The sequence below is a fragment of the Dasypus novemcinctus genome, chromosome 4, assembly GCF_030445035.2.
Source record: "Dasypus novemcinctus isolate mDasNov1 chromosome 4, mDasNov1.1.hap2, whole genome shotgun sequence".
Taxonomy (NCBI): domain Eukaryota; kingdom Metazoa; phylum Chordata; class Mammalia; order Cingulata; family Dasypodidae; genus Dasypus; species Dasypus novemcinctus.
The window spans coordinates 77,815,235-77,840,464 of record NC_080676.1 but is presented as its reverse complement, the minus strand read 5'-3'; the positions used below and the strand labels follow the sequence as shown (position 1 = coordinate 77,840,464).

Sequence of the window (25,230 nt, the reverse complement as noted above, 5' to 3'; positions counted from 1 at the left end):
CCCATCAGAAGGAAGGTCTGGAAGTCCCCTGCTGACCAGGTGTTACTCCTTTAATTGTGGGGAGTTACGGAGGAGGGGCTCCTGGGAATGGGGCACTGGGTGATGGGAGCATGGGGTGGAGAGAGGGCAGTACCTACCTACCAACCTGTAGAGATATTTTCCTGCGTTTTTATAACTGGCATGGCCACAGCTGTGCCTCCAGTGAACATTAGCTTCTGAAACCTTAATCGTCTTAGTTGTTCCCCATTGAGGCTCAAATATAGGAATCTTTGATGCGTGCTCATTGCTAGAATTTGAAACCCATTGTTGGTTTTGTCTTTAAGACCGATGTTGTTGTTAACTCCATTTCTTCGGAGCTTGAGCTTAATCGAGGGCCCCTTTCCCAGGCCCTCTTGAGAAAAGCTGGGCCGAAGCTCCAGGTGGAATTGACCACAGCTGGACAAGGGTTGGTCATAGATGTGGGAACAGTTCTCACCACCAGTGGCTGTGATCTGCACTGCAACCACGTGCTTCACGTGGTGGCTCCAGAGTGGAGAAATGGCAACGCATCTTCATTAAAGGTAGGGGCTATTTTAAATTCTCCAAACAATTTCGGCTGCCCTTTGGACTCTCCTGTTAGTATAGTGTGGATTTGACCCTATTTCTCTTCTGTAATAATGTCGCATTTTTGCCTGGTGCTGTCATCATGGCCATTTCTTTCAGCTGTAGCTGACTTCTCCTGAGGACTAGCTAGTACTATAACTTGATCATAGGGCTCAAAAATTATTGGGGCTCATGGAAGAGCTATTGAATATAATGCTTCCTTAGTGAGGAAAGTGAGGTGAGGGCATGAAACGGAAGAGAATTAAGGATAGAAATAGCAGTTGATTTGCTTCTTTTCATTATTGCTGAGTGAACCTGAATCTTTTTGGATGGTCTCTCACACTCTTTTCCATTTCCTGAAGTCTACTACTGTATTTTTCTTTCTCCATCTGACTGACCCTAATCCTTGTCCAAGCAAAAAATGGATAGGCAGAGATCACAGAGTTGCTAAATTCTTGTTCTTTTCGCTATAACTCCCATCGCTAGCCAAGATTTATAAGGATGTGCTTTGTCCTTTTCAGATGATGGAAGACATAATCAGAAAATGTTTGAAGATCACTGAGAGCATGTTCTTAAAATCAATTACATTTCCAGCAATAGGAACAGGAAATTTGGGATTTCCCAAAACCATTTTTGCTGAGCTAATCATTTCAGAAGTACTCAAATTTAGTAGTAAAAATCAGCAAACTACTTTGAAAGAGGTTCACTTTCTGTTGCACCCGAGTGATCTTGGAAATATTCAGGTATGTTATCACTCATTTCCGGTTATTTTGGCGAGTGAGCCCTAAGATTCTCAAATGTCTTCTTTGTCTAATAGGTTGCTTTTTTCATGTATTGCCCATGTAGGAAAATAAGGGAGTAATGTAGACTAGTTGTAGCCTGGCAAATATTAAGCAAATTTATGGATATAGAGCGATTTTAACTTCTTACCAAGGAAATTAGCATAAAAAATAGCATAATGAACTCCCCTGTATCCATCACTCAACTTCAACAGTTACCAACTTATGGCCAATATTGTTTCATATCTATCTCCAAATATTTCCCTTCCTCCCATATTGTTTTGAAGCAAATCACCCATAATTATCTCAGTTATTTTAAATCAGGATTCTTTGAGAAAAATATAACCACAATAGTACATCACACTGAAAAGAAATGGACAATTATGCCTTCATTTCCTCAATTATCAAGCCAATATTCAAATTTCCAACTCTTTTGTATGTTGTATTTTGTTTCTATAACTTGTTTGTTTGAATCAGAGCCCAAATAAAGTCCACATATTGCAGTGGAGTTGACATATCCCTTAAGCCTCTTTTACTCTCTGGGATCCCCTTCCATGTGGACATAGACAATCTAATACACAATACAAAGGCATAGCGGTGGCCCTATCAATAGGAAATGTCAGGGTGGGATACAACCAAAGAATGGACTGGGCACATCAAGGTGGAAATAGGAGGATTGGGAACATTTATTTAGTTTATTTAAATGTTTGGTCATTTATTTAAATGTTTGGGAGTTCCATGGTGGTGCAAGATTTAGGCAAAGGTGATTAAGACAAGTAACCCAAGAGTTGTCCATGGATTTTTGGACCATCTGAAATTTTAGGTTAGACTGTTTTTGGGGGGACGTGGGAAAAAAGCTTATCTAAATTCTAATCAGGCAACCAAAGCACCTGAGCAAAAACTGTGGTCCATTTAGTTAGCCTGCATACACAACAGTGACTTTTATTCAATAAATGCTTTTCTTTTTAAAGATTTATTTATTTATTCCCCCCCCATTGTCTGCTCTCTGTGTCCATTTGCTGTGTGTTCTTTTGCATCTGCTTTCATTATCAGGTGTCACTGGAAAACTGCGTCTCTTTTCTGTTGCGTCATCTCTATGTGTGCGGCACCACTCCTGGGCGAGCTGTACTTTTTTCACGCAGGACAGCTCTCCTTGCGGAGCGCACTCCTTGCATATAGGGCACCCCTATATGGGGGTGCCCCTGCATGGCACGGCACTCCTTGTACACAGCAGCACTGCGCATGGGCCAGCTTACCACACAGGTCAGGAGGCCCTGGGGATCGAACCCTGGACCCTCCATATGGTAGGCAGACACTCTATCAGTTGAGCCATGTCCACTTCCCAAAATAAATGCTTTTTTTTTTAAGGTTTTTAAAAACTTTTTTTCAATTTTTTAAAATGTTACATTAAAAAAATATGAGGTTCCCATATAGCCCCCACCCCCTCACCCCACTCCTCCCACATCAACAACCTCTTTCATCATTGTGGCACATTCTTTGCATTTGGTGAATACATTTTGGAGCACTGCTGCACCACATGGATAGTGGTTTACATTGTAGTTTACACTCTTTTGAACAACCTCCCCATCCATGACTTGCACTGTGTGAAGTGATGTGGACAGAAAAGGCAACGTGTTACATTCCTTACCTTCCTGAGAATCGTAATTACTTTGGAAGCCAAGATTTTTACACACAAACTACTAAACTGAGGCGCTAAGTATAAAGTATTTCATTCTAGTCTTCTGTAATTAGTTCCTGCTATATACCAGCCACCTAGCACAGTTCCTGGCACATGGTAAGGGCTTAGTAAGTATTTACTGAATGAATGGTTCAGTGGCAAGGTGAGTGAGTCTGATGACAAAGCCCACTATTTATGTGCAACCCAAGCCTTCGCTTTTGTTAAGATTCAGTGTACTCTGCAAGTATTTTGTAAAAGGATTAGTTTATACAGACATGTTCAATGCCATTTGATATACTATTGATTCTCCATACATAGCTGTTATACTTTCTGAGACTTTTAAGGACAGTTAAATTTTGGTTACATTTTCACAAAATCAGCAAAACTTGTTGAGATGTTTACAGGTGAAGATTGTAATAGAGCTTGCAAAACAACTGCCTGTGGTCTGATCTTGGACTGTAGATGTGTTTTGTTGGGGCTATTTTTAAAAATTGGAATCAGCTGTTAACATCTAAAAATAAAAATTTTCCCATGAACATCCAGATGTCCACTGTGACCTAAAAATTCAAAGGTTCTGGAGCAGGGGGCATGAATTTATGCCTGGCAGAGTTTGCTATGGCTGAGTGTCAAGTACCCTTTAGTTCTCCAGAGTCAAAGTGGTCCACCTTTGCACAGGTACATTACCTGCCTGGTCCCTGGAGGCCTGTGTTTGGGGACTCCTACTCTATCATCTCTCCAGGTCTCTCTTCCATCATTATATCAGCCTAGGTGTTACTTGTTTTTTTTCCCAACAAAGTTCACTATTTCTGTTTACAAGAAGTAATAAAGTTAGTGACTTGGGGGTGTCTCTAGCAGGCAAAGAAATGAAATTCACAGGTGCACTAACCTAGAATACATACACTAGCCCTTTGCTCCCCAAAACACCATTCCCCCAGCCATTCCTCCCCTGGTACAAATAAGAAGTTAAAATCCAAAGTGTTTGGGATCTTGCGATCACCTTTCTCTGTATTTTACTCTGTATTTTCTCCAATTAGCAATTTGCTTTTATTGATTGTGAAAGTAATACATGTTTATTGTAGAAACTGAACAATATAAAATGTATACCTTCTTTCAGAAGTAGTTCATCCCAGCCTTCTTTTATACACGTGTACTTTGGAAACTGGAATTATATATGAATTTTAATTTCCTTTTTTCATTTAATAGTATAAAATGAACACTTCCCTATTCCATTAAATATTCTTTGAAAATATGATTTTAAGGGACTGCTAAATATTCCAACACATAGATATGCCAAAATTTATCTAACCATTTCCCTACTGTACTTTTAAACTGGTTCATTTGTCTTCTCCTTTATAAATAGCACTGTAATAAACACATCCTTTGATTTCCATCTTTGTCTACATCTCTCATAATTTTTGTATGCTACACTAGTAGAAATGGAATTATATGTATTATTTTCAAGATTTTCAAAATCTGTAATGAGAATAAAATATTACTGTTTGATCATTGTTCTCGCCTAAATACGTGTGCATGCAGAACCAAAAGCCTTGCTTAAACAAATATTTGTATCTGTTGAGGACTGTAGTGCTCAAAACTGTGTTTGTATTTCCAGGCATTTTCAGATGAATTTGCCAGAAGGGCTAATGGAAATCTCGTCGATGACAAAATTCCCAAGGCCGAAGGCACACCAGGTTCAGTAAAGCTTTTCAGTTGAGAAATTATTTTTAGCTGCTAGTAATAACTATTTGGCGATAGGTGGAAGAAGGTAATGATTATTTTTATGAAAAAAAGTGAATAAATGATTAAACAAGCTCTGCAGTTATATTCCATGCACCTGACATGTGAGACGCTGGCCATTCTTGTGTGATTAGAGCAAAAGAGAAGGCAGGCAAGTTAGATAATCCATACAGTATGTTTTATAGAGACTGCTATTTTCTAAGTATGATGTGATATATGTTTTCAAAAACAGACCAGTGTAGAGAGGGATTACTAACCAAATGCTTTTCCTCTGTCAAATTTGCTAAGGTAACGTGGAAACAACTGCTTTGAGTTCATCCTCTTTGGGGTTCACCTGAGGCTTCTTGAATCTGAAATTGAGGTCTTACATCAAATTGGGGAATTTTTCAAGCATATTTCTTCAAGTATTTTTTCTTCACTGATCTCTTTCTCTTCTCCTTCTGGGACTGACAATGTGAATGTCAAACCCTGAGGATATGTGCTTACTTTTTTTCCCAACTTTTTTTTTCCTTTTTTTCTGATTGGATATTTCTTTGAATCTTTCTTTAAATCCATTGACTCCTTTCTCTGTGTTCTCCACTAAACTATTGAGCCTATCCAGTGAACTTCTTTTATCTCCGATGTTGTATTTTTTAGTTCCAAAATGTTCATTTTGTTCTTTTTTAAAGCTTATATTTCTCTGCAGAGAGGTCCTATTTTCCCATTCATTTAAGTATATTTACTTTAATCTCGTGGAATATAATAATAGTGGTTGTTTTAAAGTCTGATAATTCTAACATCTGGATCATCTTGAAGTTGGCATCTGTTGATTGTCTTAAGAATTGGTTGCCTAATCCTGGTGTACAGCAAGCTATTTTGGATTATAGCCTGGACGTATGGAATCTTACGTTGTGAGAGCTGGGTCCTGTTAAAATCCTCTGGAGAACAGTGCTTTCTTTGTTTTAGCAGCAGTCACCCAGCTAAGTTCACATGGCACACTAGACAGAGTGTTCTGCATGGGCAGTGGCTCCAAGGTTAGTTCAGTTCTCAAAGCCATTGCTTTCCTACTTTGGGTCTGCCCTACACAAGTGCAGCTCTAGGGTGAGCCTGAGCCTTGTTCCAGTCCATAAAATCAGGTCTCTCCTTTTCCAGCTCTCTCTTCTTGGAATTTCCCCCATACTCTCTAACTTGCAAGGGCCCATTTTTCCATATCCTCTGACCAGGGGACAGGGTTCTCTTGGAGTTTTACTTGCCCAAGCTGTTGCCTCACAGTTTTGCAGAATCTGGGTTGTCCGTGGGGCAAACTGGAGACAGAAAAGTGAGAAAAGCAGAAACAGGATTCCCTCACCACATACACATTCTTCAGGCCACAGGGCCCCCTTTTCCTGATTCCTCTTGCCAATAATACAGGTTTGAGCTCCCCACGGTGCCCCCCCCATGGAGTTCACCCATGGGGCGGTGCCTGGAGATAAAAAGGAGAAAATGTACGGGAAAAAAAGGGGGTTTCCTCACATACTCTCTGGCTCACAGGGACTCCTTTGTCCAGTCCTCTGATCACAAAGGCAGGGATTCTCTCAGTTTTGCTGCCTGGACTCTTTCTACCATCAGTGGAGCTCAGGGCTAGAGTTCAGAGAAGAGAGCGAAGGGGAATGAGGGGCAGACTGGAGGAGTGTGAGGCCTGAGTCAGTCTTGCTGACTTGGCTATTGACTCCTTTTTTTTTTTTTTTTTTTCAGGTTTCTATGGTACTATTTCTAACCCGGACTTAGGAGTGCATGAAATGAAGATTGGCCCCATTGTGTTCCAGCTGGCCTCTGGAGATATCACCAAAGAAGAGGCAGATGTGATCGTGAATTCAACATCGAAGACATTTGATCTCAAAGCAGGTACTTTACTTGTACCCTCTGACTAAAGTGGCAAACATGGTAGAGCACAGGAAGGAGGGTTTCTGGGGCCAAAATTAGTTTTTATGTCCTTGGCTGGGTAATACTCATTAATATTTTAAGAACTATTTTGACATGTTAACTCATAACTGGCAATAAGCACTTTATGGATGTGCAGCTCGTCTATCCTTTGTCCATTCAGACAATCAGTATTTATATTTGTAAATGTTTCTAAAAGAATGAGTAAGTGAGTGCATGATGACTGGGTTAGCTGTAAAACAAGATTCTGTATTCATAGATTTGTGTGTCCTTGGGAGAAATAAATGAGATAGCCATTCCTTGGTCAATTTGATTGCTCTTGGTGGGTAGGCCACTGATTCCTCACATCTATAGTTAGTGGGACTTTTTAAAAACAGAAAGTTATTTGTATAATTACCCCTGCTTTGCATTCATCTTTGTAGAAAGCATCTTCATGTTTTAAGTGTTCATGAGATTCAATTAATGCTCCTCTTTTTAAAAGTTAGATTTAGGCCAGACTGACAAAGCGCCAAGTGGAGGTGTGAGTTACCTGTGCCCTTAGGTGGTTTTCCTCATTATTGGTCCTAGACACGGTTACCTTTCCAGAAGGACACACGCACTCAGAGGGCAGAGACCATATCTTAGCTCCTACCAATACCTAACTTATTGTCTTGAACATTAACTGTTCTTCATTAAATCTAAGATTCCATCAATTACGGCACATTCTTTTTATTTAAGGCACCACTAAGAAAAACACTCAGGCTATGACACATCATCTATAGGTTGGAAGACATACCCTGATTCCAGAAATGTCAAAATGTGAAAAAGAAAAGTCCTAAAAACGAATGAAGTATGGCAATAGGCAATTAGTTAAATGTTGGGAGGCAGTGTTGCACAGAATGGGGCAGTTGCTCAGAATGGGGTCTCTGGTGTTAGGCCTAACTCTCCATTCGATCCCTTGTAATGGTCACAGCTTTTTTGATTTCAGGTGACAGAAATCCAAATCATCTGGCTTAAGAAAAAAAAAATACATTTATTGGCTCATATACCTGTCTTCAGGAGTAAATAGTTCCAGGCATGGCTCTGTCCATTTGTTCCACATGATATCATTAATACTTAGTCCTGTACTCTCCATCGGCCAGCTCTGCTTTTTTTTCTAGAATGGCTTCTTTCTCAGGTAGCGTCTCCCCTTAATTCTAGAACCATCTCAAGCTGACCCTTCCTGGCCTGAGTTGTTTTAGGAGCCCATTCTTGAACCGTTCCCTGTGACTAGGAAAATGATACATGCAAACTGACCAGGCCTGAGCCATAGGCCCACCCTCCAGAGAATGGGAAAAGCATGGCTCTCTCAAGGACAGTCAAGATGCTTTCACCAAAAGAAACTGGAATGGATGTAAGAAAGGTAGAGGCAATAGATGTCCACCCTGTTTGGGCATGTTTCTGAACCCCTCTAAACTTTAGTTTTCTCATCTATAAAATGAGTATCTACTTCATAGGATTGTTGTGAAAAACTAAGTAAAATAATGGATATGAAGTGCTTCATACAGTGTTTGTTACATTCCATAGCTCAAAAATGTTAGCTATTTTCATCACCATTTGTTAAAATGGTTAATACAGGCAAAAATGTTTTAATTATAGTAAGGTTATTACTCTGAAATGTGTTCAATAGAAATATAGAGAGTTTTGCACATACTAGGGATTATTGATGACTGTAACATGATTTTATTTTGTAAGTTATTTTGCTGTTTGCTTTGATACTAAACAGCTACCAGCAATATTGAAAAAAGAAGAGCAACAACAGCAAAACACGACCCCCACCCCCCCACCGGCCCTATCCTTTAGACATGGAAGTAAACGTAAGGGGTATGTGAGGTCTTAGGCCCCTGATCTGACTATGGTACCTAAGGCTGGGGTTCGCTTTTCTGGTACCAGCCATGATGCCCTTGGAGCTGCATTCATCACCTTTCTCCAGGAACAGAGTGTGAGATGGCAACTGCTTGTTTCCTTTCCTTTCCTTTTTTTTTAAAAAGTAGGCCAGTTATTTTATCTCGGAGCTTCCATGGCCTCACTCTAAAATGGCAGCAGCAACACCTGCTTCATAGTGTTGAAACAAGCTGGGCACCTAGTCAGCACATACATAAATGGAAATCATCATTGAGCCAAGGAACCTCTGAAATCATCCCAGCGAAACTGGTTCAGACCTAAGGGCGGTGCAGACCATGGCCCCCTTCCCATCATTTGAGATCAAGGCTCCTGCTAGGTATCAGTTCAGCCTCACCACCTACCACCAGCCTTCTACACCCAATGCAGTGGCCACACCTTCACTCTACACACCATTTTCCTCCCTTGTAGATGTCACCACTTCTGCCTGGAGGGCCCACCTTGCCTTAACACGCTGAAACCTGCAGAGCTTCAGCTCTAAGCGGCAGCCGTTTCTTACTGCAGTGTACTTGCCCATACCTGGATTCTCAGCACCCCTTTCTCCAAATGCCGTCTCTTCAGGGGAGCAAGGGCTGTGCCCATGTGTGGCCCTTTTCCTCTTCTCCCCGATAACAACAGTTCAGTGTGCACCTGACCTGAGGTCAAGCCTGTGTCTCAGGCAAGTTCTAAAGCAGCCTCTGTGCAGGTCATACCCCAGGACCCCATCCCTGGCTCAAACTTTTAAAGGGTCAAGACTTCTGACCAGTGTTGGGTCTTTGGAATTCGTCATCCCAGCCTGCTAATTTTCCATCCTACAGTAGCTGTATTTCAAATTAACGTGCTGCTTCTTCCCACCACTTCTGCCCACTGCCATTCTCTACTCCTGTTCTCTTTGGTTCATTTTGATATAAGCTTAATTAACTTGGACTTTCTCATTTAATTTCCTTTCCTTTATTGAATAAACATCTTGCTGTGTTCCCCACACTCCTCCTTCTGTTAATGATATACTTACATATCTTCCTACTCATATATTTATGGAAAATAAATATTACTTAATTTTTATGGCTCCAAAGTATTACTTTGTTTTGAGTTTATTTAGAATTTTTAGAAAGTAATGTTTTTAAACAAATATTTAGAGCCTGTTATTTTGAGATAAATTCAGTATGCTGAATTAATTTTTTTATTTTCTAAATTGTCAGAATCTACACTCCTTTTACATTGCTCTTATCTGGGTCACGGATTATAAACCCTAGGGTCCATCAGCTTCATCCTTTCTTTATCCACCTAATTTTCAAGCTCAATTAAAACACTTTGAGAAAAAAAACAAAACAGAATGTTTCTCTAACCATGAAAAATATCTAAGACATGCACAGGCAAATTTTAGCTGCCCTATTTGGAAGATAATATTTTAATTTCAGGTTCTTTTGGAAACTGACAGAAAACATTGATTGCCAGGTAGCCAATGATTTCATATGACTAAAAAATATGAAGGTATATATCAAAATACCATTTTTCCCAATGCTTTTTAAAACAACAAATTCTTTCGGCTACAAGCTGCATAATTTTCCCTCTTGGTCCCTATCAAAGTGTTGGGTAGATGCCACTGACATTTACTATGTCAGTTCTAGAACAGCCTAAACTTTTATTGCCAGCTCCTTCACCTATCTGCTTTAAAGGACAGGGATTAGTGTTCTCCAGGCCCTCGTTTTCAGTATTAAAAAATTCATTCTACCTGTTATCTTATCATACCCGAGCTTGGCTTTTCAGTCCTTTTCCACTTGGTTTATGCAAGAGCATTTTGCACTGTAATCACCGATTCTCCCTGGTGTCCTTTTTTAGGATTTACGAGTCTTCTAGCCTGGTGCGTGTGTCCTTTCTCTTGCTCTTTTGCTCTTTCTTGGTCTCTTTTTAATTTTAAAATAGAATAGAAACAAATTTAAAAAGTCATGAAAGGCCACTGGTGTGAGACGTCTTCCACCCAACGCTGGCTGTCACCCTCCTAATTCCTCGCCCTGGAATCACGTTCTGTTCCCGGTGCCCTGGGGACTCCTGTTTCGGGTCTCTTGATTTCAGTGTGTCTCTGCGCTGCTGTCGTTAGGAGCTGGCACAGTTGACATCATATAAGTCAGTGTAAACGCGAGGTGAACGGTGGCACCAGGGGGCTCAGGAAGGAACAAGAGCGCCGAGCTGAGAGAGGTTTGGTGTGTCTGCCCCTCAGGCAGAACTGGAAAGACGGTCAGGCCTTGGTAGGAGGCAGGCGGGCGAGAAAGGCTCTGAGGAAAGACCACTCAGAGGAGAACCGCGGTCAAAGGCATATTCAGGGAGTAAGGAGTGAATGGCTGGAGCATGTCTCCAGGGCGCCTCAGTCAATTCGCACAGGAAGCGAGAAACCCTCCAGCAGGGGACTGACCTCAGGAAGGCAGGGGTGTAAGGCGCTCCCTCTGGTGGCAGCGAGAGGCACTACAGGAAGCGAGGGAAGAAAAGCCCGCGCAGACTGGGGAGGCGGTCGAGCTGGGTGGTGCCGGGTGGTACCGTGGGCCTGGGAAGGGACAGTCGGGTACCAAGCCGCAGTGTGGAGGAGGAGCCCAGAGTCCCTAATAAGGGACTGCGAACTGGAGATCAGGAGAGCGGGGGGCAAAGCCAACACCGACCTTTGAGCCGCAGTGCTTTGAAGAACCGCAGTGCCTTGAAGAACCGCAACGCCACAGGCAGAAATGTAAAATGCCGTGAGCACTGAGGGAAGTGCTTTGTATTCCTCATTGCCGGGTCTCACCGGTCCTCCCACCCAGCGTCAATTGTGTGGTTTTTGATGAACATTTATCGACAGATAAAATAAACTAGGACCGTGCCCTAAAATCTGCAGTTATACAATTGTAACTGTCAGACCTGCTGAAGTGAAAACATTTTAAAAAATGGTTTATTTGTGAAATAATGTACAAAGCATCCCTTCTAGAGAAAGTATCTCAGAAATATTTTTCTCATTTTTTCATACGTTTGGGAAAATAACAAAAAATCAAATTCTACTTTGTGTATAAATTACTAGATGTCCTAAGTTTTATATAGTTTAAGGAGTTAAGTAGTGTTGAAACGAAATGTGGTTTCCACCGTTTATTTCCTTCCAATTTTCTCCCATTTACAACGGGCATATTAAAGTAACATTTGTATTGTTTTTAGTTTAAAAAAGTCAATAGCTTTATTCCTTTAAAGAGAGGACACACTTGGAGTTTTTTCTCCCTTAGAGGTTGGGTTTAGGGTCACCTCGCTGTCCACACACACTTCTGGCCCTCATTTCACCTGTCAGTAGCAGCCCACGATGAGCGGGCAGCCCGGTGGCCATTATAGACAATAAGCTGTCACCACAACTGCAGCCCCATCAGCACAGCACTCTTGCTGATGAGCCTGCCAGCTCCTTAGACAACTAATTTTGGATGATTAGTCTTTTCAGAAGATGCTCAAAACTGAGCTTTGCATCAACTTCCTATATGACTTTTTTTCTTGGTTATCAGAAGCACCCAAGCTGTAGGAATCCTTTGATGATGTAGAAAGCATTTAGATAATGAGGAAACCGTTCTGATCTAAATGCACTGTACTGATTTTTTATTTGCGTGTGTTACCACCTTGATTTTCTCGTGTAGGGGTCTCCAAAGCAATTCTTGAAGGTGCTGGACAAGATGTGGAAACAGAATGTGCTAGGCAAGGTAGGTCACAAAGTTGACTTTTGGTTTCAAGTTGTAATTGGAAGACTGAATGTGGGAGGTTGTGAAGAGGCTGGGAAAAGTCTTGGGACTGGAGAGACAACACGTTAATTTGAAAATCTTACATTTTACTAAAGAATTCTAGTCATAGAGAATTAGAAGTGAAATGTTAAAAAGAAAAGCAAGAAAAATTTATCATGGATAGTCTTTCCATAGTCTCTTATTCATATAAAATGGTTTGTCAAATCAGACATGTGGCATTCTAAACAATTAAAGATTAGATTTAGCATCTAATTTGCCTCTTTTTGTGGTCTGTTTCCCAGCTCAACAGGGCAACAAAGATTATATAATTACCGGAGGGGGATTATTGAAGTGCAAGAAGATTATTCATGTCGTTGGTGGAAACAATGTTAAGAAATCAATTTCCTGTGTTTTGCAAGAGTGTGAAAAATGGAATTACTCATCTGTTTGTCTCCCGGCCATTGGGACAGGTTTGTAGCCTCTGGCTATCACAGCTAAATCCCAAAGCATCCATGTTAGGTTTGGTGCTGACTTAGTGGAGTTAATGCTCATCTGAGTGAGGGCAGCAAATGGCAGCTTCTTCAGCCCAAGTCAGCCCCTGAGGATGAGCAAAACGTGTGGGTGGTTTAAGCAAAAGAGGAAAATATAAAGAATATGGAAGAGAGTTCTGGAATATTACGAGAGCCAGAGAGAGGCGAGAAGAGAGAAGGGAGAAGAAGGCCATGCCACATTCTCTTTCATCAGTTCCTTTCTCTTTTTTCACTTTCCTACATATTTTAGTTTCCCAGCTGCTGAAATAAAACCATGTAATGAGTTGGCTTAGCAGCAGGGACTTACTGGCTCATGGTTGCAGAGGCTAGAACCTGTGCTAACTCCCAGGGTTGGTTTCCTCTGGCTGGCCAGCAGTCTTTGGGGTTGCTTGGCTTTTCTGTCACATGGCAATGCACATGGCAGTGCCTTCTTTCTCTTTCCATTTCTGTTGACTTAACAGTTCTGGCTCCCATGGCTTCTCTCTCTACTTCTCTCTCGGTGTCCAATGTCCTTAGCTTATAAGGACTTCGGCCATATTGGATTAAGGCCCACCCTCATTCAGTTTGGGCGCGCCTTAGCTAATAACTTCAAAGATCTTGTTTACAAATGGGTTCACACCACAAAAGGGTGGACATACCTTTTGTTAGGGACAAACACAACTTATCTTCCATTATTTAGTTCTTAACTTCCTCCTTATCCCCTCTCCATAGAGAAGTGATTATTCGATACATAAACTTTTACCTCTCCATAGCTGACTCCCAGACGAGCATTTCTAGCCCTGTTCTCTCACCTCCTCAACATTGTCTGTTGACTTTAGGGCATCTCTATGTGGAAACTTCTCAGTCACTAGGACCCAGTGGATCAGAAACTGAACTCTCTACCTTCCTCTTTTCTGCCCACTTGCCTCTTTTGAGTTTCTTGTTTTTGTCAAACTGTATAACAATTGTGTGATTCATCATACATAAAGATGGTATACGTATGGATGGTGCTCTGGGTTTATCATTAGTTAAATGCAGGTGATCTCTGAGTTGTTTCCTCAGGAATTAGAGCATTGATTAGGATTTCCTGCTAGTCTCCGTTATAAATTATAAGAGGTCATTGGTCTCGAGTTGAAATAGAATGGAGCTGCTGGCCCCAGCGAGAAACTACTAAGCCCTGGTCCTGTTATTCCCTTACTTAAGAATCTAAGTTTGAGGGTCTCAGAATTGGCATGCTAGGGCTTCCAAAAGTTTAGCCTCAATAAACTCAGCTGTCCTTGTCACCTTCTGGGATTTCTAATTCTCTCATCCATATCTTGCTTTCTGCAATCTCTACCATTCTTCATAATGCTCCCACATGGAATGGTATGTCTACTTTACTGCTTTTCTACTTCTGAAAGTAGAATTTATGTTCCTTTATGATAACATTGTCCTTGTGGTATCATTATCTATCCTAGTAAATTTGCTGCCATCTTATCTTTTTAATGGACGTCCACCATGATGCCCCATTCTCAGCCTCTAAGCCTTTTGCTTTTAGGTTCTAGTCTTGTCTTTCACCTTTGCCTAATTTGGGCCAAGAAAGCAGGTAGCCCAAGGGTGGTACAGATCTTCCCAAGGGAAGGAACCTGGGTAGAGTCAAAAGAAGGAACACAGTATCTATAAATCTTGCTCTTTAAGCAGTGAAGCTTGGTTGTCACTGTGGGCCCTGAGGGGAAAGGGAGAGAGGAGTAGAATAGATGGTAGCAGGGGTAACTGGGGGCAGTGGAAGTGTTCCACAAGATCATGTAATGACGGATATAGGACATGTTAAATTTCACGAAAAATTTATAAAAGTGTATAGTCTAAAATGTAAACCATAATGTAAACCATAAAGTTACTAAAAATTAAAAAAAAAAAAGGAAAAAGGAAAGGGGGAGTTTTATATAAATATATACACGTGTTTGAGTATTTCTGGGTTACTGCAAACCTGTTGCTTCTTCCCCTGACCCGGTTACATGACTGGTCTGCACAAATAAATAGGGTTAGCAGATTCTCCTTGCTTGTCTTCTTTACTTATCTCTATCACTGCCTGAGCTAGCCCTTAGACTAATGGATGGGGGAGTTTTCTTTCTTAGTGGTGTTTATGAGCTGAATCAGTGCTGTGATCGAGACAGCCTCTGCAGTAAGGGAATCCCTTTCCCTGTTTCCTACAGTCACCTAGACAAGGGAAGAGGATGGGAAGTCAACAGTACCTGCAGGCACTGCAAGCGCAATGCAAACTCCAAACCCCAAATTCATTATCTTCTCCCCAGACTTGCCCTTCCACTTTTATTCCCAATCATGTTAATAGCATTACTTTCCATCTAGAAATCCTTGACTCTACCCTCTTTATCACTCCCATTTTCATTGATTTGTGAATTAATTTGATTAAATATTTGCTGAGAGCCTGCCATGTACCAGTCACCATGCTTCAGCATTAGGGATAGGACGGTGCCTAAGACAGGAGTCCCTAGCCTAATGTGCAAGTCAGGCATGCCAACAGCTGCAATGGAATGTGACCATGATACGGTGAAGGTGTGTGGATAGTACAAGAGGGCCAAAGCTCAAGGCTAAACCCTTTTATGATCTTAATGACTTTAGTTCCTAAATGTCTCCTGAAGCTCTATACCCTACTCTTCATTCTGGCCTCCTCTCTGTCAGCTCTTGTTTTTTGCCTTAACTTTTATTATAGCTGTCTAACTAGACCTGTGGCCCCATTTCAGTGCCTTTTCCACACCTCTCCAGATTTATCTTTCTAAAAAACAAGTCTGTTCCCCTGCACATACCAAGGTGAACATACTGTGCCCCTGCTGGCCTTTCCTTCAGTTTCTCATACTTTATTCATTGAACACCTATTCATCCCTACATGTCACAACCTCTGTTGCCTGATTGCTTAGCTAAGGAACTAGCACTTGATGAGACATGGTAAATGTTTAAAAAGAATGGAAGAAAGTATTTGAACACTTCTAATTAAACTCTACCAAATATGTGGGATAACTATAACTTCGTAAAGGAAAATTTTCCTCTTTCCATAATCATCTAATAATAAAAAAAGAAAACTGCTTAATTTTATATGGGCACTTCCCACAGTTGTCCACGTAGCCAAATCGAAGAGGTCTACTCACATTATCTGCAGTAATTTTCTACCATTAGTAAGATAATGCAAGTGGGCCCCTAATGTACCATACCAAGTTTGCCAGAAAGCTTCTACGTTACCCCAAACCATGTGATTTAGCCATTCATAGAGGGTCATTTCCATGGCTGGAAACTGACTTTTCATGATCTTACCTAGGCAGTGGCTTTCATAGCTTGAGAAACAAGATATGGAATATGCTGAAAACAGGAAAAGACTTGCTCAGGCTAGCAACCTTGAACCCTGCTAGTCAGCTAAAATCTTACTGAGCGTGGGAGAAAAGACTTGCCAGAGGATCATGGATAACTTTTGTGAGAACAGAATTGTACTTACAGCTTTTGGCCTCATAAAATTAGCTTAGTTTAAATCAGGTCCCCAAAGACATGTAGGAGTACACAGGAGTATACATACATTCAAATGACTGAGCCAAAAGCATGATTTTCTCTTTAACAAGTGTGTTGTTTCAACATACGTCAGCATCTTCTGCTTTTCGTGGATCTCTTGAGGACTCCAGTGAATTACCCAGAAAGATGACCTGTCTTCTGATTAGGAGGGAAGGAACACAGTGAAGTGGGTCCGCAGAACTGAGCAGACATGATATCAGACGCCAGAACTGCAGGTTTCTCGGTTTCTTGTTCGCTGTCAGACTGTTGACTTCCTGACACCCTGGACCAAAAGTCCCATTGCACTGAAGATTTCAAAAGCATTTGCTGATGCACTGCTAGAAAAGTTGATAAGATGAAACTGTTGGAGGGCGGGCATTTATTCTGTGATAATTGGAATCCTTAATTTACTTCAGCTTTTCCCTGTTGTGTGTGTTTTTGTTTTTTTTTTTTGTTTTTTTTGAGGTATCAGGGCCAGACCTTGTATGTGGGAAGCTGGCACTCAACCACTGAGCTACAATGGCTCCCCCGAGCTGGTGTTTTTGTTTGTTTGTTTGTTCATTTTTTGTTAGGAGGTACCGGGGATCAAACCTGGGACCTTGTATATGGGAAACAGGTCCTTAACACTCAGTTACTTGAGCTACATCCACTCCCTCCTGGTCATTTTTATTATTTGGTTTTCCAGGAAATGCCCAAAAAGACCCAAATAAGGTTGCTGATGCCATAATTGAAGCCATTGAAGACTTTATCCAGAAAGGATCAGTTCAGACTGTGAAAAAAGTTAAAGTTGTTATCTTTCTGCCTCAAGTATTAGATGTGTTTTATGCCAACATGAAAAAAAGAGTAGAGTCTCAGCCTTCTCCCCAGCCATCTATGATGTCTAAAATTGCATGTGAGTTGTTCATTTTTATGAAATGCATGTTCCTAATATTAATGTCACCTGGAAAGTATGTAATCTTCCTTTCTTTCTTTTCCTTATTTTAGCATTTATTCGCTGGTCTTGGCAGACTCCCAAAAAACAGAATCCTTTGGTTCTGGAAAAGAAAACAGAATCAGCAATTTTTCAGGTGTGTGGCGAAAATGAAAAAAATGTGGAAAACAGTATCTTCTGGATTCAGGATCTGATTGAAAATGAACAGTTTACTTACACCAACCAAGATGAGTGTATAAAAAACTTTGATGAAAAGGAATATCAGGAATTGAATAAGCTACAGAAGGACTTAAATATTACAGTTTCCCTGGACTATAAGATACCCTTGATTAGAGTTTCGGGAATTACCAGAGATACAATGAAGGCTACAAGCGCAATTGAGGAAATGCTTAAGAGAGTTAGATTGACCAAAGAAGAGGAATCCCGAGCTGACTGTATCAGTGAATTTATAGAATGGCAATATAATGACAATAACACTTTTCAGAATTTTGACAAAAAAACCAATCTGCAATTGGAGGATGCAAGGAGAGCAAAGCAAAGAACAATTATTGTCAAAATTAGTAACCAGAACTACAAGGTAGACTTGAGCACAAACATTGCTACAGATGGAAAGGGAAACAGTTTACCTATTCAGCGCCTCACAAAGTCTGAAGGTGAGTTAAACTTGCATGCTTGTCATCCAGTATTTTATACTTACTTAGAACTCAACATTATTGTGTACATAGATCAAAATTTTACTCAGGTAAATACAATTCAAGAAACCCTTTTATGATAAAATTGAAAACTTGTCTTAAACTGAGTTTAAGGAATATATGTGATGGCTGAGAAAATGCAGCATGGTCACACCCAGTGACCTGAGAATGACGTTTTAATGGTAACAATAACTAAACCTTGCATTTGTTCCTATCTCTATGGTTTACAAGCTTCCCAGAGCCAGTTTGCTGGGGAGGTAATGGCTTCTTCAGTCAGGAGAGGGAAATCCATAGGCTTAAAAGTTGCCCAAGTTCTTCTAGAATAAAAGGGCAAAAGAGCAGGAAAAGGGGAGGACAGCCTGGTGAGGAGTAGGCATTCTCTGTGTCTGTGAGTGATAATCCAGGGAGGCTCAGGAGCCTGGGGAAACTTCCCCCAGAAGTTACCTCTGCCCTGAGAAGAAGGTTCTTTGATACACACGTCAGGAAGCAGCCTTCTGATTCTGAGTCTAGTCCCCTAGAAGGGAATGCCTGTCTTGTGTAGATAGCCATTCCTGTCTTTGAAACACAAAAGTGCTGCATTGAAAACAAGTTGACTGGCTTCCAGCGCATTATTTCATCTCTTGTGAGATTAGTGTGAACTCATTCCTTATACTTGGAGAAAACACAGGGAAATGACAAATCAAATGTTAGCAGAAGAAGAGACAGAGTTGCCACTACAATCTGCCACATAGCAAAATCCACCATCTCCCCAACGCTTAAGGACACTGAAGAATAATGAAAGAATTAGATGTGGAGTGCTTGGTGATGGTGGTGGTAGTGGTGGTGGTGGTGATTTTTGGCAAGAAGTCATGCACTCATAAATAAAACAATAGTGACTACTGAAAACATTGTAGGGAAATAATTTATTGTTAAATTGTGATATGACAGATTAGAAACCGAACAGAATGTGCAGCTGAGTTATACTTTACCAGGAGTTCTCAAATCTTAGCCTGATCAAAACTTACTAAGATGCAGATATCCAAGCCCCCCCTCCACCCCTACCCAAGATACCCTTATTCAGTAGATTTGTAAGCTCTGTGTTTTATTTTTTTAAAAAAAGAAGCATTCCCATTGGTTCTGATGCTGATTGTGGTCCGCATGTTGAAAAACATTCTGTTAGAAAGACAAGGAACTTCTTTAACAAATAGAACACAGGTGATACTCAGTTTTTCAAAGCACACCAGGAATGTGGAATATGTACATGAGCCCTCCCGAGTGTGAGGAAGTCCTCAAATGTCTGCTTTGCAGTTGCGATCCCTGCGAGCTGGACTGACATGAAGCAGCAGAATTCCTGTTTGGTTGTGCTACAGCCTGGTCAATCAGAATACAACACTGTGGCAAGCAAGTTTAATCAGACCTGTGCGAACTTCAAAATAGAGAAGGTAAGTCCTGCTAAGATGGAGTTCCAGAATTAGAATTTTTTTTTTATAGTAATCCAATTTCAGTCTACATTCTACTCGTATCACCATAAATTACTGAGACATTTGATGAAGGTTCTTGTGTGAGTTATTACAATACGGTATGGAAGTTCAATATGGTATTAGAATATTAAAGATATACCATATTTACTTTGTGGAGAAAGCTGGTGGAAATTCAAAAATATGACTTCAAAGTTGGATTTGATAACGAACAAACACCTCATGGAAGTTCCTCAGAGCAGGACAGTGTTCTTCTGCCCCGTCGCTCACAGATCCACAGTGCTCATATCCTTGATAAGTCAACTACCCTTTCCTTGTTCATTTCAATTATTTTGGCATCTTCCACTTTTTGTATGTTTTAATCTTTTATTTTATGCATCTTGCACTTTTAAACAGTATTAATATTGCTTTTTTAAATGAAACTAAACAACATATTTATTTGAAGACCAAGTGAAAAAAAAAAAGAATTTTGAAATAGCTTGAATCAAAATGTCTTAAAAAATATTTAATATTACATGGTATTGTGGTTTAAAAAGCATCCAACAGAAAAGGAAAAAAAAAACCAAAAACCTTAAATACATACAAAATAGCATGATCATCCTTAGCTTTTTATAATATATGAATTTATGCTTTAGAACAATTTCTCACAGATTAAAGTTAATATAGTTAGGCTTCTCTGTTATAAATTTTATAATCTATAAGTACACTTCAAAACATGAAGTTACAAAATTAGTGAAGGGGTAGGTACAATGGTGGTTGGTCTCTTGACATAGTGGATATTTGGAATATCGTTATTGATGCTAGGGTTACTTTGTAAGGGGTTAACTAATTTCATGATATTTTGCAGATGCAGAGAAAATTTTACTGCTTAGTTTTCAAACCTCCATCACTTTTTAATTAAAAACTCCTGTATCAGATCCATTTCTAGTCTTCTTTTATCTCTACATCATCACCTCATAACTGTAACTCTCTACATATATGATTCTTAAAACAGCATCCCTTCATGCTGTGTAACAGTGCTTTAAAATGTACTCCTCAAATGCAATGAATATGCCACACTAATGAAAGAAGTTGTTGATGTGGGGGTGTGGGGAGTAGGATATATGGGAGCCTCTTATATTTTTTATTGTAACATTTTGTGTGATTTATGCATCTTTAAAAAATAAGATAAAAAACAAAAACAAAAATAGCATCCCTAGTCTTGTTCTCAAATGCCCAATCATGTTTTCCCCTGCACATGAAATATTTTCATCTGAGTCACCTCAGATTCAATAGGTATAAAATTCAAATAAATGACTTTCTTCTTCCCCTTTCATCAGCTTATTCCAAACTAGATTCTCTTATTTCACTATGGATTTATATCTGTAACACTACCATTATCCCAGGTGCTCTCCTTTCCTTATTTTTAGCGGGAGGTTCTTCCCAGAATCTCCCAAATCATAAACAAACCTCAAATCTCTTTCCTAGAAATTTTAAGAAAGTACATTTGGATTTAAGTTCAGCAATCTGTATTTTTCAATCAAGAGCTCCAAAGCTTCTTATTAAAACACAGTTGGGAGGGAAGCAGACTTGGCTCAACAGATAGAGCATCTGTCTACCACATGGGAGGTCCACGGTTCAAGCCCAGGGCCTCCTTGACCCATGTGGAGCTGGCCCATGCACAGTGCTGATGCATGCAAGGAGTGCCTTGCCACGCAGGGGTGTCCCCCACGTAGGGGAGCCCCACGCGCAAGGAGTGCGCCCCGTAAGGAGAGCTGACCAGCGCGAAAAAATCACAACCTGCTCAGGAATGGTGCAGCTGATACAGTAAGATGACGCAACAAGAAGAGTCACAGATTCCGGTGCTGTTGACAAGAATAGAAGAGGACACAGACGAACACAGAGCAAGTGGACATAGAGAGCAGACAACTGGGCGGGGGCGGGGGGGGGGGGGAAGGGAAGGGGAGAGAAATAAATATGAATAAATCTTAAAAAAAAAAAAGACACAATTGGGAAACATAGCAGATTGCTTTTTGAAACTGTTCTCCCTTGACTTCTATAGCAGTATTATTCTGATTCCTTTCCTCCTTAACAAAATTTCCCTTTTGCTATCACTTCACTAGTATCTGTTTCTCCTTCCAAACTCAAAATCTTGGCTTTGTTTCTCTGCACCTCACCAGAGAATGATTTTACTTTCCTTGGCATCAGCTATTGTTTCAATACTGATAAGTTCCCAAGTCAACATCACCAACCTGAATGGGATCTCCGACTCAAACTCTAGAACATATTCCTGTGGCCTAAAAAATCTCTACTTGGATATCTAACCACTAAGTCAACTTTCTTAAAACCTCTCTCTAAGGCATCATCTCTAAGCAGTTCTGTTTTTCCTTCCTTCTCCATTTCTGCCCTTGGTTCCACCACTTTCTTTTTTTTTAGTTAGGCCAGTAAAAGAATTTATTGAGAAATGGGAGGAAAGAACAGAGCTTCCTCAGAAATGGAAGAAAGGAAGGAAATAGGCCTTTAGTCTCCTCCAGGCAGAGAGAGAGCGTCTACCACTTTCTGAGTAAAGCTAGAGATCTCTCATTACCCACTCTTTATCCATAATAATGAGTCTGTCAATAGGCCTGCATGTTCTTTCATCACAAATTTCCTTTTACTCCCTGCACTGCCACCACTCTATTTATTCATGTAATTAAGCAGATATTTCAAAAGATAATTCAACTGTCCTACAAGGAGACATACTAGAACTTCAGATAAAATAAATAGGTGAGTAAAACTGTGTAAAGAGAAAAGGAAGGTGGTGAAAAGAAGATAATACAGAGGTATTGTTAGTTAACAGAAGTATATAACATGAGTTCCTAGACTGTTAAAAGAAGTGGTCCACAAATTTGTCCTTGAGCTTCCCAGTAGACAAAGCAAAGATGTAAACAGTCAGCTACCAGACTGATATTGTCTGTAAATCAAAAAGCAAACCATTCAAGCAGGAGACTCGTAACTCTTTACAATACTGTGGCTGACTCCTGAGAGAGTAATGGAGAACATCCTCAACATCATTCTTCTAATAAATTCAGTATCCAATTTTATACCACTGGGTTTTTAAAAAACACCTCTCAATATAAACCCAGTGAACAAAATGTTGCCTGTTTGAGTGGAAACAATTCTATGAGGCACTAAGACAATGAGACAATGTGATTCAAGTATGCAGCTGCAGCTCTTTGATACTCTGGTTCTGAGATGAGGAATGTTTCCTTTTAAATACAAATTGCAGTCAGCTGGTGGTGGCTGGCTGACTCTCACTTTGTAATGAGATGCAGTCCAGATTCAGCAGGATTGGATGTTCTGGTTGATCAGCAATGTATGTTGTGGGCTCTGGAGACTTGCCATGGCCACTGGCCAGAAAATTATTTCAATATTTTTTGTAGTGGAATTCTTTATCAAATAAAATCTTACATGAAATCCCAGTATATGAAACAGGTAAAAAGCAGAGGCAGGTAGTACTTAAGGCACCCCTGTGGAGGTGCCTAGTAGAGTGTGAAAACACTGAAGGTTCACCGTGTTGTACAGTCCTATGTGTTTGTTTTTTAAAATTTGATTCTAGTAACAGGTATACAACCTGAAATTCCCCCCCATTTATTTATTTATTTATTTATTTAATCTCTTTATTTTTTTTTAAATGTTACATTAAAAAAATATGAGGTCCCTATATACCCCCCACCCCCCTCACCCCACTCCTCCCAAATCAACAACCTCTTTCATCATCGTGGCTCATTCATTGCATTTGGTGAATACATTTTGGAGCACTGCTGCACCACATGGATAATGGTTTACATTGTAGTTTACACTCTCCTCTAGTCTACCCAGTGGGCCATGGCAGGACATACAATGCCCAGCATCTGTCCCTGCAGTACCACCCAGGACAACTCCAAGTCCTGAAAATGCCCCCACATCTCATCTCTTCTTCCCTCTCCCTACCCTCAGCAGCTACCGTGGCCACTTTCTCCACACCAATGCTACAATTTCTTCCATTACTAATCACAATAGTTCCATAGTAGAAGATCAGTAAGTCCACTCTAATCCATACTCTATTCCTCCATCCTGTGGACCCTGGGATAGTTATGTCTATTCCACCTCTATATCGAGAGTGAATTTCCCCCCTTTTAATCACATTCAAATATATAATTCAGTTCTATTAATTACATTACTAATGTTGTGCTTCCGTCATTCCTATCCATTACCAAAGCTTTACAATCAACCCAGTAAAAAAGTCTGTACAACTTAGGCATTAGCTCTTCATTCTTCTCCACCTCCACCCTGGCCTCTAGTAACCTATATTCTAGATCCTGACTTTAAGAATTTGCTTATAATTATTTCCTACCAGTAAGGTCCAACAATACTTGTGCTTTTGCGTCTGGTTTATTTCACACAACATGCAGTCTTCAAAGTTCATTCGTGTTGTCACATGTATCAGAACTTAATTTATTTTCATGGCTGAATACTATTCTATTGTCTGTATATACCACATTATTTATCCATTCATCAGTTATTGGGCACTTGGGTTACTTCCATCTTTTGGCAATTGTGAATAATGCTGCTATGAACATTGGTGTGAAGATATCTGAGTCCCTGCTTTCAAATCTTTGGGTATATACCTAGAAGTGGAATTGTCAGGCCATATTTTAATTCTATACTTAACGTTCTGAGGAACTGCCAAACTGTCTTCAACAGCAACTGCGTCATTTGAATTCCCACTATCAATGAATGATGTTCCTTTTTCTAAAGAATCATTGAATTATATAATTCATACATAAAAATAAATAAACAATAAGTGTAAAATAAAAGTTGTGACCTTTCAGAACAAGCATGCACATCATCATACAGGGCTCCCATGCATCACCCCACCACCAGCTCCTTGCATGGTTGTGAAACTTTTGTTTCAAACTGTGAAATAGCATCATTAAAATATTACTACTAACTTTGGCTGTATCTTCCATTTGGTTTATTTTTCTCCCAACCAACCCTATGATTAACACCTTGTATTACTATTATACATTGTTATAATTCATGAGAGAATGTTCTCATATTTGTCCTGCTAACTACAGTCCATCTTCCACCATGGGATTCCCTGTGTTATACATCCCCGTGTTTGTACAATCCAGTCAAAGTGTATACTGAGTGGCTTGCATTTTCATCACAGAGTTATGCTGTCATTATCTCAGTAAATTTTGGATGTTTTCGTTACTCCAAAATGAAAATTCCCATACCCCTTTTACCCCCTAGTTGTCTCTTAGAATTGGTATATCTTCTTTGCTATTGCTGCAAAAATATTACAATATTACTGTAAACCATTGTCCTTAAGTTACATTAGTTGTACTTTTCCATGTATCACCACTTTCAAATGTTTTGCCCATTTAAAAAATGTTTTGTTTTCTTTTTATTGTTGAGGTGTAGGATTTCTTTCTATATATATATATAGTGGATATTAAACCCTTATCAGATATGTGATTTCCAAATATTTTCTCCCATTGGGTAGGGTGTTTTTTTTTTTTTTTTAGTTTCATGATAAAGTCCTTTGATGCACAGAAGTTTATCACCCCAAACATAAACCCTATATCCATTATGTATTAACTTCCCATTCCCTCTCCCCCTTCCGCTGATAACTTGTACTTTACTTTCTTTCTTTATGCATTTGTATATTCTTGCTATTTCTTTTAATGAATCATACAATACCTGCCCTTTTCTCTGGCTTATTTCTTTTAACAGGATGGGTTCAAGTTTCATCCATGCAGTAGCATCTATTAGCATATATCAGAACTTAATTCCCCGTTTCGTTTTTTTGGG

The 25,230-nt window shown here is 40.0% G+C and overlaps 1 protein-coding gene across 2 annotated transcripts in view; it reads left to right on the top strand.

Moving 5' to 3' along the window:
- Window positions 1–25,230, top strand: part of PARP14 (poly(ADP-ribose) polymerase family member 14) — a 54,475-nt gene that overhangs the window by 22,222 nt on the left and 7,023 nt on the right. For both annotated transcript variants that reach the window (XM_004467154.5, XM_058295686.2), the window contains exons 7-15: window positions 324–560; window positions 1,104–1,325; window positions 4,652–4,730; window positions 6,490–6,639; window positions 12,210–12,272; window positions 12,593–12,760; window positions 17,019–17,225; window positions 17,318–17,917; window positions 19,244–19,377. In XM_004467154.5, the coding sequence (XP_004467211.2) occupies window positions 324–560; window positions 1,104–1,325; window positions 4,652–4,730; window positions 6,490–6,639; window positions 12,210–12,272; window positions 12,593–12,760; window positions 17,019–17,225; window positions 17,318–17,917; window positions 19,244–19,377 (1,860 nt within the window). The remainder of the gene's footprint in view (window positions 1–323; window positions 561–1,103; window positions 1,326–4,651; window positions 4,731–6,489; window positions 6,640–12,209; window positions 12,273–12,592; window positions 12,761–17,018; window positions 17,226–17,317; window positions 17,918–19,243; window positions 19,378–25,230) is intronic.